General features: G+C 39.4%; 2 protein-coding genes and 1 non-coding gene across 3 annotated transcripts; 2 read left to right on the plus strand and 1 right to left on the minus strand.

Moving 5' to 3' along the window:
• Window positions 1–939: 939 nt before the first annotated feature.
• Window positions 940–2,236, plus strand: LOC119031200 (heat shock protein beta-11-like). The gene has a single exon (XM_037119515.1). It carries the CDS (start codon window positions 1,066–1,068, stop codon window positions 1,471–1,473), a length of 408 nt encoding a protein of 135 aa, XP_036975410.1. The 5' UTR covers window positions 940–1,065; the 3' UTR covers window positions 1,474–2,236.
• Window positions 2,237–7,539: 5,303 nt separating this feature from the next.
• trnaa-agc lies at window positions 7,540–7,612 on the minus strand. The gene has a single exon. It is a non-coding gene; the product is annotated as a tRNA-Ala (tRNA).
• Window positions 7,613–9,374: 1,762 nt separating this feature from the next.
• Window positions 9,375–13,281, plus strand: LOC119031198 (heat shock protein beta-11-like). Its single transcript, XM_037119514.1, has one exon. The coding sequence runs from the start codon at window positions 9,447–9,449 to the stop codon at window positions 10,092–10,094; it is 648 nt and encodes a 215-aa protein (XP_036975409.1). The 5' UTR covers window positions 9,375–9,446; the 3' UTR covers window positions 10,095–13,281.
• The last annotated feature ends 1,134 nt before the right edge of the window (window positions 13,282–14,415 follow it).

Below are 14,415 nucleotides of genomic sequence, written 5' to 3' on the forward strand. Positions count from 1 at the left end.
GTGAGGTGTACTCACTTTTGTTGCCAACTGTTTAGGCTATGGCTATGTCTAGAGTTATTTTCAAAGGTCAGTTAATCTATACAGTTACATAAGCTGTACACTGACTACTACTAAGTTATATAGAAGTGTCATTTCTATAGTGTTGTCCCCCTGAAAAGATGTAATAAAAGTTGATCAAAAATGTGAGAATATATATATATATATATATATATATATATATATATATATATATATATATATATATATATATATATATATATATATATATATATATATATATATATATATATATACTGTGTGTGTGTTCTTTTCAATATTGATTTATTTTAGATCTTGTGTTCATTAAATCTTATTGTACCAACATTTATGACTCAGTGTGTCCATCATTTAAAAAAACTGTCCATTTTGTCCCATAGTAACACATTTTAATGTTATCATTATATTAACAGAATGAGAAAAAACATTAGCAGTCATTGGGGGGTACATCTTAAAGCCATAATAAATACAAATGAACAAGTATTACAACATATAACATCAAATTGCTATGGATTTTAAATCGGGAGTAATACCTCAGGAAAACATCTGGCACCATGATTTCGTGAGACCACGAGGGGGAGACGTTCTCATGGCAACGGACAAACAATCAGAGAGGGAGCAACAACAAACCGTCTTGGCCGGCAGGTCGTAGGTACGAATCCAGCTCACGGCGAGGTGCGCGGCGGATGACTCGGTTAAAATACACGAGAAATATACATATAGAGATACAGGAGACACTGTCTGTGATATTTCACTGTTCGATCATTCCCCCGTGCTTTTCGCGTGTCTTTTCCTTTGCGTGAGGGAGCGTAAAGATTGGCCCCCTTCCTTTGCGCAGCGAGCGCTCTACCATTTGAGCTAATTCCCCTTGCGACCTCCTGCAAGGCACTGCAATCAGACCTGAGTTGGGTCCAACTGGAGCAGGAGATGATCCACGACATACAGGAGATGAGGCAAAGCATGGAGTACATGGGGAGGCTCCACCAGAAGATCTTCGAGTAAATCGATCAGACCTCAACCTTGACGGGGATGTTCAAGCCCATCAGCTTCCAGGAGCTGGGGAAGGATAGCAGCAGCTTTGCCCTCCGCCTAGGCACTCAGGAGTTCTCCCCAGAGGAGCTATCAGTCAAACAGGTGGGCAGGAAGTTGAGGGTGAGCGGCAAGACAGAGAAGAAGAAGGAGGATGAGAAGGGCTCGTACTCCTACAGGTGTCAGGAGTTCAGGCAGGAGTTCGACCTTCCGAGCGACGTGGACGCCGAGACCGTCACCTGCTCGCTGGTGGGCGGTAAGCTGCAGATCCAGGCACCCCGGGACAAAGCGGTGACTGACAGGAAGGAGAGGGTCGTCCTCATCACCTTAACCTCCGCCCCGGCCATCACCTCCTCCAGCGGGGGGGCAGAGGGGCACCTCCTCCTCCTCAGAGAGCTGCCCTGCTGAGAAAAACTGAAAAACTGAAAAACTGAACCATCTCATCCATCCGCGTCATCACTTTTTCGGGCTTTATTAGGTTATTTTCCTGTCAGACTGCTGAGTGCAGGCCCGTCCCATCCTGCTTCTCAACTCTGGCAAAAAAGAAAAAAAAGAAAAAAACATACATGACTGACAGGCAGCTGCAGGTTTTATTATAAATACTCAACAATCAAGAATATGTAACTGGTTGAGAGAAGTATTTCAAGTAATCTAAATACTGCTGAGTAGTTGTTGTAAAAATTTAACAGTAAAAGTCACTACAGCTGTAAGCTATAGAAGTAAAAAATACAATATTTCTAAAAATGTAATGAGGTGTAAAGTACTAAAGTAAAGTAAAAGTACTTCAAATTTGTGGGCTACTTTTGCACAGTGCATAAGTAGTCTAAGTGCACTTAACTACTCGCTACTACTGTATCTGTCATTTGCACTGAGAGTGGACACAGTACTCACACATCATTCCTGTAAAGGTAAGAATATTACAGTGCAGAGAAAATGTATAACAAGTAAAGTTCCTGCATTGAAGCTTTTACTTAATTTAGAGTACAACAGTACTATCAGCTTCATGTAGTACAAGTATCAACAGTAAAACTACATGAATACTGCAGAGTAATAGCCTAACAGTCCCAGGGAGATATAGATACTACATATAGATATATTACTACATTCCTATGTATATTTTACACCCCATACTATCATATGTTAATATTAAACTGCTTTCTACAAAATCATACTTCTAAATTGTGTGAAGATCTAGATTGGATTCATCTGTGTCACTGTGTACAGTAAATGACACGGCAGTCATGAAGCAATGCTGCAGGTCTGAACAGATTGTTTATTTTTACTTTATAAACTGACTGCATGATTGTCTTTTTTATCTCTTTCAGGATCTTTTGTGCAGCATTTTGATGCTTCTATGAATTGTTTTGAGAACACAGAAAGCTATAATTACCCCTTGACACCCACCTGTTTTTGGTGATTTTCACCTATTGAGAATACCCAAATGGAAAAACTTATAACACAAAAACTACAGTCCCAGATGGATGTATGATACTTCATTTGAAAGCTGAGAAACTCTAGTTTCTGAAGATGTGCTAGCATGTAACATACACACAACCTAAATGACATCAGTTCAAACATGACTCTAAAACATGAGGTTTTTTTTGTCTTAAAAAAAATAGATCATATTTGAATAACAATAACTAGGATGTTCTTTATGTAAGGCATATGTCAATATACCACATACCTTCCACATCATGTCAACTACTCCTGGATTAAATTTTAGACTTCGAGGCCCAATTTTACGGGAGTTATGGAGTTTTTAGTTTGTGGTGTCACTGGCGTCCCCGAACCTCTCCAAAACATCGCCAAATGGCCAAATTGTGCCAAATGCTTTTACTCACTTCTGTGACACTGGAAACATTACTGAAGCATTTTGGTGACTATAAAGCCTTCCTCCATGATTCAAAACATAAATTTTTCACACATTCATTTGATGGGTGGTTAGAGGGGTTTCCACATGCTTCTAGGTGGCCATATTGAGATACTGTAATGCGAGAAGACACTACAGAATAGTAACCATTATACAAAAATGACAGACTATACTGAACTGAAATTCAAACAAGGATTTTATTATCTTTCAATATACTAATACTGTATGTACACAGCGGGGGAGGTAGCACTGGTGGATGCAGAAGAGGATCGTTGGCACTTCTGATGACCGCCTTCAGCAGGAGAGGGGGTTGGGCGTCTGACTGCCTCACTTTCAGGCTCCCAATCCACGTCACTTTCTTCAGACTGTGACCTACAAAACATAATGCAATGCACAAATCTTAGCACATATGATGAAAAAATATATAAATTCAATTCAACAGGGTGCTTTTTACATAGGAAACAAATAAACACAGATATATACTAAATATATACTACATATTACACAAAAACATCAGGAAAATGACTGTACATAAACAGAATAATTGAATTGGGGGAATATTCCCAGTGTCTGGTCAGTGAAAAAGATCTAGTTCAATTTGTTGACAAGCTTGATAAAAAAAAAAAAAAACTTAATAAAAGGGAATTAGAGGCTCAAAAAGAATAACATTATAGAATAGAATTACAAGAATTGCATAGCTTTGGTTGAGTAGTTTATGCTAGCTAGGCTAATTAGCCCCTGGGGCTCTAACCATTTAGCATTATTTATGAAATGCTAATGTATACTGTACAGTTCACTGTAAGCATAAGAACCCATTCCCACTAACTTTCATTCAAATTTCACTCATGGCTAAATAAATAAATCAAACATCATCCAAGATAACGTTACTCACCAATCTAAGATGTCGTCGAGGCCCTGAGCAAACATCTCCTCTCTCTCAGAGCCCTACTCACTGTCTTCAGTTTCATCAGATGATGCCATGATCCATTCCATGTCTTCTTCTCGGACATACTTAGTTTTTCTTTGTGGATTTCGCCATTGTAAACTGTGAAAATTGCCGTCAAAAAATATTTAAATGTCCGGTGCGAGTGCGTCTGCTGCGTAAAGTTAGCCCGCTAGCTGCCAGACTCAGTGATATTCATCGGCTCATACCTAACGGACCTGGGCACGCCTACCATCGTTGGAAAGGTAAAATAATTGGCTAGAAGCCTGAGTGATTGATAGCCAAAACGCTATCCCTGTACTAAGGCAGCAAAAAACAGTAAACAAAGCCTATTGGTCCTTTAAACAAGGAGCGCTCCATCTAATTCAAGGGCTGTGCTGAACAGAGAAAGATGGGGACACTTTTATTTTGTAGCCAGCAAAGTGATGAAAACAAGCACACCCAACACCACCATACAGGAACTAGAGAAAATAAAGATGCGGCCGGTCTGGATTTTATTTGACAAACAAAGTTGGTAGACGGTAAACAAATGGACTTTACAGGACGATATTCACAAGCTGGAATAATTTTATGAAAAACCATTTAGATGCTATTGATCATTGGATTCTTAGGGACAACCGGAATATAAATAATTGAGGAACGGACACATATTACGGCTTCATGGCCGCATCAAATGTAGGGAGTCGCAGTTTGTTTCTTGTATCTCACGTTTACCATGCTGGTAAATATCAATGATTTATGGTTTAGTGCTCATGATTTCTGCAAAATCAACTGGATGAATGAATTACGGAGATTCTACCCTTTCTAACGACGTATAGTATGTCCGTAAAGATTGAAGTTGAAGCGAGATACGTCACCGCGTAGTGTAGACATGCAGTCATTTATCTGAAATCGCCCGCCGGTGGGCGGGTGGGTGTCAACAGGATAAACTAATAACCAACAAAACTAACCCAAACCTAGAAAAAGCTGCATTCAGTGCATTAAAATGAAGTAAGGCGGCAGCATTAACAGTGCCACCTGCTGGATGATAATATATTTATTATATATTACCAGATAATCATCCAGTTAAATTGTTCTCTGTTTGTATGAGCGAAATTAAACCTATGACTCATCTTAATTGCTTAAACTTGGACGCGGAAGATACTACCTGTAAACGTAATTTTCTTTTTTACTTAGTTTTATTTTGACATTTGGTGTTTATTTTAAGTTTGCAAACTAACAAAGTACAAGTCTGTGACCTGGAAAGTAACGTTTATACTAATGTGCAACAGCCATGTTCAATGACGTCAGTTCAACATTATAATTCTAGTGATGCCTGCCATGTACTTCCTGCGGCAGCTGCAGAAATTCAGTCTGCCTAAGACAATGATGGTGCACTTCTACACAGCCATCATTGAGTCCATCCTCACCTCCTCCATCACCATCTGGTACGCTGCTGCCACCGCCAAGGACAAGGGCAGGCTGCAGCGTGTCATTCGGTCAGCAGAGAAGGTGATTGGCTGCAACCTCCCGTCTCTTCAGGACCTGTACACCTCCAGGACCCTGAGGCGTGCAGGAAAGATTGTTGCTGATCCCTCCCATCCCGGTCACACACTCTTTGAGACACTCCCCTCTGGCAGGAGGCTGTGGTCCATCAGGACCAAAACCTCACGCCACAAGAACAGTTTCTTCCCGTCTGCTGTCAGCCTTATCAACAAGGCCTGAATCCCCCCGACACTCCTCACACTCCACCTCTACCACTGACTCTACTGTCACACTGACAGCACCATAACTCTATGCGTTACATTAACGCTCAGCTTGAACTTCCTATTCATTTGCACATTTTCATTTGCACATCATTCTTGTAATTGTTCACTGCCAGCTGGTCTGCTCCTTTTATCCTTTTACCCAAAAAACAGATTGTGTATATATATATATATATATATATATATATATATATATATATATATATAGTATAGTTATATTTTCTACTTTTTAAAATAGTTTATATTGTTAATTTGTTATATTTTCTATTCTTTAAATAGTTTATATTGTTAATTTGTTATATTTTCACTTAATAGTTATTTGATGCATGCACCAATATCACCACAACAAATTCCTCGTATGTGTAAAATCGTACTTGGCAATAAAGCTTTTTCTGATTCTGATTCTGATTCTGATTCTTTGGAAACTTCCGGCCCGACGTTCAGTAATCTTGGAATAAAAATGAAACTACTAACATGTTTTCTTAAAAAGCAACAACGAACACAAGCACCAAGAGGTTGACTTACACATGTTCGTTACAGCCTGAAATACACACAATGGAGGAGTGACTGCTAACTGGTATACTAGTGTAGCCATATACACTATATTACCAAAAGTATTCGCTCACCTGCCTTTACTCATTCTATGAACTGAAGTGCCATCCCATTCCTAACTCATAGAATTCAATATGATGTCGGTCCACCTTTTGCAGCTATTACAGCTTCAACTCTTCTGGGAAGACTGTCCACAAGGTTGAGGAGAGTGTTTATAGGAATTTTTGACCATTCTTCCAAAAGCGCATTGGTGAGGTCACACACTGATGTTGGTCGAGAAGGCCTGGCTCTCAGTCTCCGCTCTAATTCATCCCAAAGGTGTTCTATCGGGTTCAGGTCAGGACTCTGTGCAGGCCAGTCAAGTTCATCCACACCAGACTCTGTCATCCACGTCTTTATGGACCTTGCTTTGTGCACTGGTGCACAGTCATGTTGGAAGAGGAAGGGGCCCACTCCAAACTGTTCCCACAAGGTTGGGAGCATGGAATTGTCCAAAATGTTTTGGTATCCTGAAGCATTCAATGTTCCTTTCACTGGAACTAAGGGGCCAAGCCCAGCTCCTGAAAAACAACCCCATACCATAATTCCTCCTCCACCAAATTTCACAGTTGGCACAATGCAATCTGAAATGTACCGTTCTCTTGGCAACCTCCAAACCCAGACTCGTCCATCAGATTGCCAGATGGAAAAGCGTGATTCATCACTCCAGAGAACGCGTCTCCACTGCTCTAGAGGCCAGTGACGGCGTGCTTTACACCATTGCATCCGACGCCTTGCATTGCACTTGGTGATGTGTGGCTTGGCTGCAGCTGCTCGGCCATGGAAACCCATTCCATGAAGCTCTCTGCGTACTGTACTTGGGCTAATCTGAAGGTCACATGAAGTTTGTAGCTCTCTAGCAATTGACTGTGCAGAAAGTCGGCGACCTCTTTGCACTATGCGCTTCAGCATCCGCTGACCCCTCTCCGTCACTTTACGTGGCCTACCACTTCGTGGCTGAGTTGCTGTTGTTCCCAAACGCTTCCATTTTGTTATAATAGAGCTGACAGTTGACTGTGGAATATTTAGCAGCGAGGAAATTTCACGACTGGATTTGTTGCACAAGTGGCATCCTATGACAGTTCCACGCTGGAATTCACTGAGCTCCTGAGAGCGGCCCATTCTTTCACAAATGTCTTGTTTCACAGTCTGCATGCCTGAGTGCTTGAATTTATACACCTGGGGCCAGGCCAAGTGATTAGAACACCTGATTCTGATCATTTGAATGGGTGAGCGAATACTTTTGGTAATATAGTGTATATCTTTCGACACACGACATACTGTCTCCAAGATGAGGTCGGTGGTGTTACAGTCAAAATGAAAACTGGAGGATGCGGGCATCGATCCCGCTACCTCTCGCATGCTAAGCGAGCGCTCTACCATCTGAGCTAATCCCCCGCTGTTAGCATTAGCAACACGGAGCTAACACTCGACCGTCACATTTTTTCGAGTTAAGTCCTCTACCGTGGAACTAGTAACGAACCGACCAACCTGACCATTGTCCTGGTAGCTGGCATGTGACCTGCTGGATGCCGGAGAGGTAACTCTCTTGTATGATTGGCAAGAACTGGGGAGAGAAGAGGGGAAGAAATTCGAGGCAAAAAATAGAAACGAAGTTGATGTGTCAATTATACATAAACAGCTCAGTGACCTGCCAACACACTAAACCAGGGGACTGATGTACTGCTACATACCGCTGCCCCTATTCGTCAGCATTTAAAACCATGACGTCAAGTAATTTTACTGAACCTAGTATGGAGTTCTTAACGTTTTTACGATGAGGACGTTAATTAAATACATGTAAATACAAGGACCAGTTAGAAAGCCCAAATCAACATTTATTAGCAATAGTTTAAGCTTACATAGCTGGCATAGTCATTAGCCTATCAAGCCTTGTTTGCCAAGTGAAGACAATTCACAGTAAACAAAGTGGTTATAGAGTGGTGGGGTTTGTTGTCCTAAAACATGGTAATCAGTTATCATTTGTGCACATCTGGTTACCACAGGCTTAAGATATTTACATGTTTTGTTCTTAGACATAAAACACACAGTTAAATGTCCCGCAATTTAATTGTAAAGCACTATAACGTCCTTGGCTTACCTGTCTTAAAAAATGCCGGGTGCTAACAAATGGCTAACTGAGATTACAGAGGTTATTTGGGAAATAGAACGCCATCACAATGGACATTGATAACTATCTACTCACTAGGCTGTCTGTACAGAATGACTTTATTTACAAAGTATTCTAACTCTAACTTTACATCTGGTAGATTGATCAGTTTACAGAAGACGTTTAGTATGTTGTGTACCACTTAATGTTATGTCATGCCACTGTGATGAAGTCTGTTTGTAGCCCAAAATTAATTTTTTAGTACATGAAATTTTATTTATGCTTCAAAAATTACAAAGGTGGTGTTCATCTGTGGAAACTATCTTGATGAACAAACTGTTGAAGTATCATAAACTAGTGTTTGTCATAGAGATTTTTTTCGCCATTATTCAAAAATCCAATTAAAAAATCTCATATGTGGAGCTGATATGTGGAGGGACCCCTGAAGAAATCTTCATGACTGCATCAAAAATTATCACATGAACACAGTAAAGACCAGTACACTGTGACCAGTTGCTGTGACTAATTTTGACTGTAAGATTAGAGGATGATCCCAGAGCTGATCTAATAAACTGTGGGTGTTTGTCATTTCATTCTGTCTCTGTCTGTCCTTCAGCTGGTACGTTAGGTCATTAAAATGATCAGATATTTGATCCAATGCAGGTAAACGTGATCACAAACAGACAAGCACAACACATCCCCACTTCCTGTGTAGAGAGGAAGTTAAAAGACATAAAACAGAGTTCATTTTATAATCTCTTAACATTGGATATATGAGAAGGATGGAGGAAAGACACAATAATATCTGTAGTACAATTACTGCAAAGTGACTCGTGTGTTCCCCTGCTTAATAAAGACGATGACAGTCATGCAGCAGAAATAGTACAAAGCTGAGATGTGTCGGCATGTGGCAGCAGGCTGCAGGAATACCAGCCGGGCTGCATTTAGACTATGAGGGCACGTACACACAAACACACACACACACACACAGGAATGCTGCTGGAAGTTTCTGGTGGGGTGTGTGTGGGTATATAAGCAGCAGAGAGATGGGATATCAGACAGACGGACTCCAGACTGAAGCAGCTAATCTGAAACCAGACCTCCACCTCTACTACTCTTAGGATGTTGTGCCCAAGCGTCTTCCAGCCTCTCCCCGTCACCATGAGGCCTTTCCTGGACATGCACTGGCCCATCAGAAGCTTGTGGCCCGAGACCCGGCCCCTATTCTACCAAATTGAGCAGGAGATGATCCGCCACATGCAGGAGATGAGGCAAAGCATGGAGTACATGGAGAGGCTCCACCAGAAGATCTTCGAGGAGATCGACCAGACCTCAACCTTGACGGGGATGTTCAAGCCCATCAGCTTCCAGGAGCTGGGGAAGGACAGCAGCAGCTTTGCCCTCAGCCTAGACACTCAGGAGTTCTCCCCAGAGGAGCTGTCAGTCAAACAGGTGGGCAGGAAGTTGAGGGTGAGCGGCAAGACAGAGAAGAAGAAGGAGGATGAGAAGGGCTCGTACTCCTACAGGTGTCAGGAGTTCAGGCAGGAGTTCGACCTTCCGAGCGACGTGGACCCCGAGACCGTCACCTGCTCGCTGGTGGGCGGTAGGCTGCAGATCCAGGCACCCCGGGACAAAGCGGTGACTGACGGGAAGGAGAGGGTCGTCCCCATCACCTTAACCTCTGCCCCGGCCATCACCTCCTCCAGCGGGGGGACAGAGGGGAACAGCATCTCCTCCTCCTCAGAGAGCTGCCCTGCTGAGAAAAACTGAACCATCTCATCCATTCACATATCTTCTTTTGGTTGAAATATATCTGATAGACGGAGGGAACATGAATCTGATTCTTTTGAGTTGCACTTTGATTTTTATCAGTTAACTCTTTATAATAAACTGTTAATGTCTCAGAATTAAGTTTGAGTTATTTCAGTCACAGGACTTTTTAATGTCAAAAAACATGAAAACATTCTCAATTTTGTGCAATATTTCAATTTCAACCGTACAATGTAGCATAATGATGCCCTGTATTTTACATTTCTAGCATTTATTATTGTGCTTCATGCTTATTAACTATACATTTTCTTTTAAAATGTTGATCTTGTATTGTTTTTAAGGTGTAATATCTGTTCAGGACTAACTGAGATTATCCAGAAATTAAATAGTGATTTTTTGTCAAAATGGTGATTTTGTGCTCATATTGTTACCTGTGTTGCAATGAGTACCACAAAGTTATACTTGAGTAATAGTAAAAGGTATGTTAAAATGTTACTTTGGTAAAAATGAAAATCACCCATAGGAATAATACTTGAGTAAAATGTTCTGTTATTAAAAAAGTATATGATATTAAATGTACTTAGTATAAAATATACATCTTGGAGTAAATTATGAATATAGTCAGTGCTGTAAAAGCGCCAAATAGACATACTTGAATAAAAGATATCGTGTTGAAATGTTACTTTCCTACAAATGAAAGTCACCCAGACAAAGAGTAGCTGAAGTACTAAAGGTAGCTTATGTTGAACATATTTAAGTATGAAAACTTTTTGTATGTATAATGTATTACGTATAACTATCATATGTATGTAAAAATAAAATAATACATATGATATATAGAGTCATTTGTCTGATTCATCTAGTTCATTTCAGTAATATTTACTTGTTTAGAAAATTTAGAAAATAGTGTCCTTTTTTCATAAAATTGCTACTTAATTCTCATAATATTATTACCTTTTCTGATAAAATTTAAACTATATTCTGATTTCACTCCTTTATTCACCATAAAATGATGACTTCATCCTCATAATAATTTTGTAACATCATAACTAATAAAAATCCTCCTGTTGGTCTTCTGTTTACTGACATAAACAACCTGTTACAATCTTATACTGTACTGTAATAGCATCAGACAATTTTAATAACTGATTCAGTTCCATGTTAAAGACAAAAAGGATTTGTCAATCAATCTACAGTAAGAGTAATAGCACAATCGAATTCTGTGGTCTGTGTTTTGGCGGTGATGGGGGGCTTACGGATAAACCCGCAGTTCTTGGACTTAGGACATAAAAAACCAGCGAAATGTTCATTCAGTCATGATCATTAATGTAGACCAAGACTTCTAAAAAACATTCAAATTAATTAGTTTCTGACAGACTTGATGAAAGTGATGACAATAAACACAGGACACCAGTTTTCCCTTTCTTTGTAAAATAATTCTCAATAAACTTAATTTATTCACAAACTGCTTTTCAAATTGCCATGTTGTCATTGTTCTTTTTTTTTTAAATCACATACAATAAAAAAATTTCTAAAAGACAAGAGATGTCCGAGTCTCTCCGCTAACTTTGTACACGACTGCTCCTCCGTTTACAGCTCCCTCCTCTGTCCTGAAGCTTCTGTTATTTTTATTTTTTTCAAACACGATGCGTTCATCGCCGACACCTCGTCACGCTCAGACATCAGATTAGAAATATTAAGAAAAAACAGCAGAAAATAATTAACAGAGGGACTAAAAATTTAACAGCTACAGTACACATTTCCTTTTCTTCTCCGTTAGTTTTGTCTTTTCCTTTTTTCTTTTTAACGTTTTGATTTACAGAATAATAGAATATGTTCAGTTAAGGCTTATGTTGGGTGTTATGGAGCGAGCAACAGAAACAAACCAACAAACCAGGGGGATGGGCGGAGGTGTGTGTTTGTGTGTGTGTGTGTGTGTGTGTGTGGACATGTGTTACAGGGACACTGGGTTAGAACACTGCATGTATACATTATTATGGGCACACTGAGTGTTATGCAGACACGGTTTCTGGTAAACGTAATGTTTCTTTTTGAATTATGTTGTGAATTTATGAAATTGAGTGAACTGATTTTTGTTTCCTGTTAATTTTGGTTAGCTACTTTCAAAAATCTGATTTATATCACATGCTAACAATTTGGCTCATAGCAAACTTTAATTTCATCTTAAGGGAGTAGTTCAACATTCTTTCTTGTGAGATGTTCAAGGTTTGAAGATGAACATCAGTCTCATGTTTTGTGTTAAATACAGAACTGGCGTCAGGATGTGATTCTTAACATAAAGATGGGAAAGGACAATGACATAGTTCTGTCAAGTCTCATGGCTATATCTTAAGTTTACAAACACACCTACTAACAGCGCTAAAGTTGATAAATTGTCACCCTCTCTTGCTTTGTCAGCGTCAGAAATTCACAATGTGTCCGATTTAAACTTAAATTTGGAGGCTGACAATAGATTTATAATGTAACTAGATAGTGACTGCAAAGATGTGTTAAAAACATACAACCTCAATGGATCAAAAATTAGTAACAGAAACTGTCATTACTGAACATGTTTTCAGTTTGAGACGTCTTGTTAACAGTTTTACTGATGTCTCCTTTCTAATGGTGGCCAATGGAGAAAAGGTTTTTTGGGCTGCAGGTATTTTTTTAAAAATTTTTTTTGGCGCAACATCACAATTAGCCACTGAGATAAACTGGCAGCAGTGGCGCAGAATCAAAGTCTAAATGATAATCCATGAGCCTAACTTTCATCGTTTTTCCCAATTATGGTTATAAGAGGGGGAAGATCAAATGTTTACTTGACTCCTGTTGTCCCCAGTCTTTATGCAAAGCAAAGCTAACAGCGTCCTGACACCACCTTTAATTAAGAACACAAACATAAGACTGATGTCCATCTGAATATCACACTCTGAACTGTTCCCTTATGGGCGCCAAATCAGTAACTTGCAAGCTGCTTCTCCGAGTGGCTTTTACCACAATGACATGACATTAGACAGAAAAGAAGAAATATTCACACAAACCGAAACGCTGCATTTTCCGTTCACACATCAAACATCCAGATGAGATTTAAACCCTCTGAAATCCATCAGCCTGCTAACAAAACAAAAAACTTGTCGTTTATAAAGTGGATTCAATGGTCTTTTTTTTTCTCTTTTTTTTTTTTATAAACAAATATCTGAAAACCTAACAGTAACATTGCCAAAACCAAATGACAGTAATCCATCACAGTAAGCATTCAAACACCTTTTTATGTTAAACGATTGTTACTGAATAGTAACTCTTTTCCCTTTTTGTTGCATTTAGGGGCCATTTCATCATCTGGGATCTAACAGTCTGCTGAATTGAAACCTTACTTCTTTGCTACATGGTCGTTTAATTTTTCTTGTTTACATGTTGATTGTCATTACGTTTTTAATTTTTTAACATCACTCCTAGATGTTTTTCAGCAATCAGACCGTCAACTCTCGGATGTTATATTGACCTTGAAAGAATCACTCAACAGTTTGTTTTCAACTATATGGCCAACAATAAGACAATAGCTTTGACCAGAACACTAGCTGTGATGGATTATCTAACAAAATGACTGCTTGGATACAAGGAAATCAATCTGAAACCTGATACAGGAATGTGACATATGAATTTGAGTACAAAATTTAACATTTAAAACAAGCCAAGTGGTCCTTTATGCAGCTGTCAACAACAACATGGACGCTCAGTGAAACTTTGAAACACTGTAAATGGTTTGGAGACCTTAAATATGTGTTTTTAATTCTTTTCAAGGGAAAGTGGTGAAAAAAAAACAAAAAAACAAAACCTGTGAGCGTTTTCAGTCGACTTTCCCCAACCACACATTCACACCTGGTAGTTCTGTGAATCTTCACCACCAAGAATGCATCCAGATTGACATTTGATTTATCCACTTCCGTAAATGCATTACTCTCTAGACGCTTTCTATGAAACATACAGTCGATAAATGCATTTACATACATGCGTCTGTAGCACTGAGCATTTGAAACCTCTCAAATCCTGAAGGTTAATCTTGAATATCGGCTCAGATTTATAATCTTATTGGCTTGTTTCAGACCATGCGGTTATAAAGTGATAACTACGATTGCTCTTTCCCATTAACATTTTTTAAATATATTTTTATTTTTTTAAAAAAGGTGCAATGTATAAGACATGGTCAGAATTTTTGTTTAAAATATCTGACAAACGAACCGACACTGTCAACAGAATGTGAAGAAACAACAGTGCTGACGTCATATTAAAGCCGTCTTAGATTTGTGTTGCAGCTTGTGAT

Source organism: Acanthopagrus latus, chromosome 13 (genome assembly GCF_904848185.1).
Source record: "Acanthopagrus latus isolate v.2019 chromosome 13, fAcaLat1.1, whole genome shotgun sequence".
Lineage (NCBI taxonomy): Eukaryota > Metazoa > Chordata > Actinopteri > Spariformes > Sparidae > Acanthopagrus > Acanthopagrus latus.